General features: G+C 44.3%; 1 protein-coding gene across 1 annotated transcript in view; it reads right to left on the reverse strand.

The window, feature by feature from the left end:
* The window catches only part of CELSR1 (cadherin, EGF LAG seven-pass G-type receptor 1), a 174484-nt gene that overhangs the window by 44368 nt on the left and 124598 nt on the right, over window positions 1-5518 (reverse strand). Inside the window, exons 6-8 of the mRNA XM_009324395.1 lie at window positions 5136-5293; window positions 3248-3411; window positions 1668-1793 (exon numbers count right to left, since the gene is read on the reverse strand). Of these exons, the coding sequence (XP_009322670.1) occupies window positions 1668-1793; window positions 3248-3411; window positions 5136-5293 (448 nt within the window). The remainder of the gene's footprint in view (window positions 1-1667; window positions 1794-3247; window positions 3412-5135; window positions 5294-5518) is intronic.

Here is a 5518-nt window from a genome sequence, read left to right on the forward strand (position 1 = left end):
TGGAGGCAGAGGAGACCGCTGGGCGGTGGGGGGGGGACAACAGTGATGCTGTGATTGTTGTGATCTGTATTACTTGAACTTAAAATGAATTTCCAGTGATGGCTACAGGGCAGTTCTGAGGAGGTGATTTTCTAAATCCTAAACTTTATGTTTTAGTCTTGAGTTTGGGATAAGAAAATGATGAATAAAACACACATGAATTAAAATTCCATTTCAAAACTAAGACAAAGACAGAGGGAAGGATAGTCTTTGCATGCAATAGCACTACTCCCCATTTACCCCAGTGCAGGTCACACCAGAGCTGAGCCCTGGCACTCTCTCAGGAGACATCAGTGTGGGTTTGTACCACAGAGACCAGCCTATCATGAAGAAAATACCAGAACTTCACTGACAAAGATACTTGACATGAGACACATCGAAAAATTAGATCTTCATACAAACCTGAAGAGCTCAAAATATTTGAGGAGCTGCTATAGAAAGCAGGTACCTTGCTAGTGGCAGTAATAGCAGCTCTGGGCTCTGCATGAGGTGGGACATAGGAAGAGGCCTCCATCATTCCTTTCCCCTGTCCCTCACCCTGTAGACCCTTATTTCCAAGCCAGAAACTTAACTATGTGTCCTCTCCTCCTAAGCTGCTGCTTCTCAGGCAAGGGGAGAGCAGTTGCCACCACCTAGACCTGGCCCACGCTGAGGCATACTGTGCTAAAGTGATTTGCGAGTCACTGTGGTGTGTGCACCTCAGCTTGGAGATCTGCTATTCCAGGGTCCGCTCCCAGCTGAGAGTAATCAAGAATGTCTAATTTGGGGTAGATACATCAAAAGAACAAAATCCTTGGTCGCACTGCAAACTATTCTGGGCTAAGTGTCACGGGGGGATAACAGAAACGAAGACCTACCACATCTGCATCAGAGGCCAGAATTTGGCCTTCTGTTTCTAGGAAAGCCATGCCTAGTTTAAGCATGTCTTCCTTCCTGGAAGCCTCCAGGAAGATTCCAAATGAGCAACCCTCCACCAGACGTGGAGGTGCCATCTTACAGCGGGCAGCCCGCTGCTGCACTGACCCCACGGGACCCCTAACGCAGACGACTCCTCACTTCCTTGGGAAGAAACTAACTGCAAGTTCTTCACGCCCTATAAAACACACCTGCTGCTCCTTCCTCATCCTTTATTAATGAGGTTTTACACATACACCCACATTGTGTTCAATCAAAGAAAAACCCAATAAAACTGAAAGTGCTCCTACTCAGCAGAGACTGCCTTCTTGCCAAGAAAGTGGTGATTAAAACTACACATTCATCCCTGGTTTGAGTCAAAGCCCAATAAAGTCAGCGGGATTCTTTCCACTGATTTAAAGGGGCTTAGGATCAGGCATTTTTACTATAAACAAATTACTAAATACTGCCAAGTTCTGTGGAACTACTTTGCTTATGTAAGTAAATCAATGAAAGCTGCTGTTATTCATGACAGTATGTCAGCTCTCATATTTATTATATAGGTGATCTCTAAAATTATTTCAAACAGGTAATGGGTGATTTTTAGTCTTAACTGCAATCTTCTGTTACCGATCCTTTAAGCATCACAGTTTGACATACATGCTATGAGATGTTAATGACGGGTAATGAAACCTGCACACATGACTACATATGAAGAGGTCTTTGCATCCTACCTTGCTCACAGTTTTTCCCTCCGTAGCGTACAGGGCACTCGCAGATGTACGTGTTCCACTTGTTGACGCATGTGCCTCCGTTCTGGCACCAGTTGGTTTCGCAATAGTTCCGCTGTGCTGCACAGCCTGAAATTCAGGAAAACAGTTACTTTGCATGGTTTTAACAAGAAAAAGGCTCTGAATTATTGTATCTGAGTTTTTATGTAAAAAGAAGACATGACCATTATAGGTTTGGGGTTTTTTTTTAATACCCTTGAAGTCAGTGAAGCAAAATGTGGATGGCAAAAGTTTACGTGAGCTGAGCAAGTGTCAAATTCATAAAGGCAAATCTATCAAAGTCTATTAAATACAGTCACTGAGCTGTAAATCTCTGGGGACTAAGAGAACATTTTGGGGAAATATCACTGCACACTTGTCCTGTTTTTATACTCTTCCCCTGGCATCCACTGCTGGAGACAGGCAGATAGACCAGTGCTGTGACTCAGCACCACTGTTTGCAACTTACTGTCATCTAACTGAGACACTAACCAGGGAAAGCCAATGTGCAGTGATGCATAGTGGAGTAACACTAATATACATCATTGTTTTAAACTATATGGAAACACGTTTCCAAAAGAGGAAAAAAACCACCCATCCTAAAGAAAACACTTTATGCCCCTCCTGATGTGTATTTCCGTAAGATAAAAACTTGTGTTTAACTAATATTAGAGACATAACTATTAAAAAAGGGCTCCAAGACAAAACAGCAATTTGAAGCTTATGCTACGACTCCCTTCGTAATCCGTCATCAATGCAACATACCTAAGAACTGCAATTTAGCTCTTACACAGACCTTCAGCAGTGTGCAAGGAAGGGACTTGCCACTCTTGTGTGTAAAAGCCAGTTTTATGAAGATGAGAACATTTTGTACACCAGAACTAACCCTGATCAGGGATCCAGAGACTGGAAACCAAATCAGAAACTCCAACAGGCTGCTTCATGAAGCAGGTTTCAGATTTGGAGGACTGCAGGATTTGATTTACAGAACAAACATAATTTATGAAAAAGTAATTAAAAACATTGTCTTTTTCATTAACTAATCCCACCAGCTTGCAGAGCAAAGTGACATTTAAAAGGTAATTAAAAAAAAAAAAAAGAGGAAAAGTTCATTTAGGAGTAAATTCCTGGGTGAAACTCATAGCAATGCAGAAGGTCTAAACAAGCCCGGTCCTTTTCTGCATGCCACTTAATCCTGTAAGTGTGCGCTGTGCCACGGGCTACTGTGTGCGTCCCTAGCATGGGCACAGACTGCACCTTGCTCAAACAAATGAGGTGCGTCGAGCAGGTCTTGATGCAGCTGAGCCGGTGACATGGCGGCAGCGCAATGCCCAGTAGCACTTCGAGCCCCTGCCACGTGGCCCGGGGCAAATGCTTTGTGCTCATCGGCGCTAACAGGGGGACAGGGGCTGTTTCAGACCCCTCTGTCCCCTGCCCCTTCCTGGGGTTCCTCCCGCGGCTGGCCCCTTTGACATCCTAAGCCCTGTTACAGCTATGGCAGAGAGCTTTCTCGTGTTGACTTTTGAGGCCGTAGTCGCTCTTACCTGGCAGAGTGCCATTATTGGCGATGAAACTAGCCATGTCGATCGGCTTGCTGTCGATAGAGAGGTTCCTCATGCAGCCAATAAACTGTCTGTTGTGCACTGGGAAATCTTCAGGCAAGTTTGGGACACCGCCAAGGAGGAGAGGGCCAGTTAGGTCCAAAGATCTGAAGAAACAAAGAAATGCTCATCATTTCTTGCATATATTTTGTTTTGTTCTTTATTTTACTGCTTCCATAAGCACATTTGAGCTGTTTAGTTTACCTGTGTTGCCATGCACTTCCCTCTGCTACATCAGCACTTCTAGAGCTTGTAATCAAAGGACCTTCCAGAAACACCGTAACTTTTAACTTAGGAGCGGTCATATGCATACAGAATCCAATGACCTGTCCCTAACAGTGGCCAATATGAACAAGAAAATGAAAATAATGGGAAAATGTGCAGCCGCAGGACACTTCTTTCTGACTCCAGTCACCCAGGGGATGGCTTATGCTCCTCAGCACAAGGGCTGAGATGCTGTAGATTTTGATATAATGACTTAATTGTTACACAGTGCCAACCTTTTTTAAATCCTGTGAAGATCTTAGTCTTAACATTTGGTGGAGGCAGGTTCCACTGAGTGACTCCACACTGTGTGAAAAGCGTATCATTTGGTCAGTTTGAATTAGCCCTGATTTTTATGGTCCCTCCTTCTCTTGGGATTTTAGAGCAGCATGTGCATCCCAATGGTCTTTCTGCTGTAAGTCATTATTTTATATCCCTGCTATATTGCTTGCTGTCCATCTCCTCTTTAAACCCAACGGTACTAATCTTTTTGGTCTTCCCTCACAGGAATGTTTTTTTTTAATACCTAATCATTTTTCAGTGGCCTTTTCTGTACCTCCTTTATTTCTATCTCCTTTTAAGACAGGACTGTTAACTTAAATGATGGAAATAATAAGCTCTTCAGCCATCCCATTCATTAATAAAGTCTAGCATTTTATTTGCCCTTCTCTATACATTTTCATACTGAGTAGATGCTTTTTAGGGGCCATCCACACTGACCTCCAGGTCTTCTTTTTTTGCATTTTACAAGTAATTTGGGCACTTGTCTGTACCTACACAAAACTGTGCATTCCACCCAGTGTACTGACACTTGCAGTAGCCCCCAACAAATTCCATCTACCAAACTAAACCTTGTTACTTTTTCTTGTTAAATCATATCTGCTTGTCGTGGTTTAACCTCAGTCAGCAACTGAGCACACACAGCCGCTTGCTCACTTCCCCCTTACTCCCCCCGGTGGGATGGGGGAGAGAATCAGAAGAGTAAAAGTGAGAAAACTCATGGGTTGAGATAAAAACAGTTTAATAATTGAAATAAAATAATAATAACAGTAAGAAGAAGAAGAAGAAGAATATACAAAGCAAGTGATGCACAATGCAATTGCTCACCACCCGCTGACCAATGCCCAGCCAGTCCCTGAGCAGCTGAGCGCCCCCCCCCCCCCCCCGCCCGCCCCTCCCCCCCCCCTATAATATACTGAGCATGACGTCCCATGGTATGGAATGTCCCTTTGGCCAGTTGGGGTCAGCTGTCCTGGCTGTGCCCCCTCCCAGCTTCTTGTGCACCTCCAGCCTTCTCAGTCGGTAGAGCATGGGAAGCTGAAAAGTCCTTGACTAGTGTAAGCACTGCTCAGCAACAACTAAAACATCGGTGTGTTATCCACATTATTCTCATCCTAAATCCAAAACACAGCACTCTACCAGCTACTAGGAAGGAAATTAACTCTATCCCTGCCGAAACCAGGACGCTGCTTTTCCAACCTAATTTGCTTAGTGGTTAATCACATACTGTTGACTCTCCCCTGGAAGAAGAGAATGAGTGGAAATCGCAAATATAGGGAATCCTTACTTCTTTGAGCCGGTCTGAGTCCCCTGGGCAGCGCAGGTGTAGTTTCCAATGAGGCTCCCGAAGCGCACAGCCACTGCTGTGTCACAGTCGTCCACGGTCACCACGGCCACCTTCTCTCCTGAAGGCCCATGAGGAATTCCTAATCGCCCAATATTGGGCTTCAAGAAATAAATGGCACACGTCTTACAGTGCTACATGCACATAGGATTTAAATGCTGGTTCAGCCAGCTCAACAACATACTTCTCGTTCCCCAAAGGGGACTAGAATAGGATGTGTAAATAAAATAGCAGAAGTTAAGTTGACCTACGACATCTAGGCAAGAAAAAAACCCAAGGGATGACTTTAAAGAGGATCCATACATGCTCAGTGTGATACACAGCAC

The sequence above is a fragment of the Pygoscelis adeliae genome, unplaced genomic scaffold (assembly GCF_000699105.1).
Source record: "Pygoscelis adeliae isolate BGI_AS28 unplaced genomic scaffold, ASM69910v1 Scaffold315, whole genome shotgun sequence".
NCBI lineage: Eukaryota > Metazoa > Chordata > Aves > Sphenisciformes > Spheniscidae > Pygoscelis > Pygoscelis adeliae.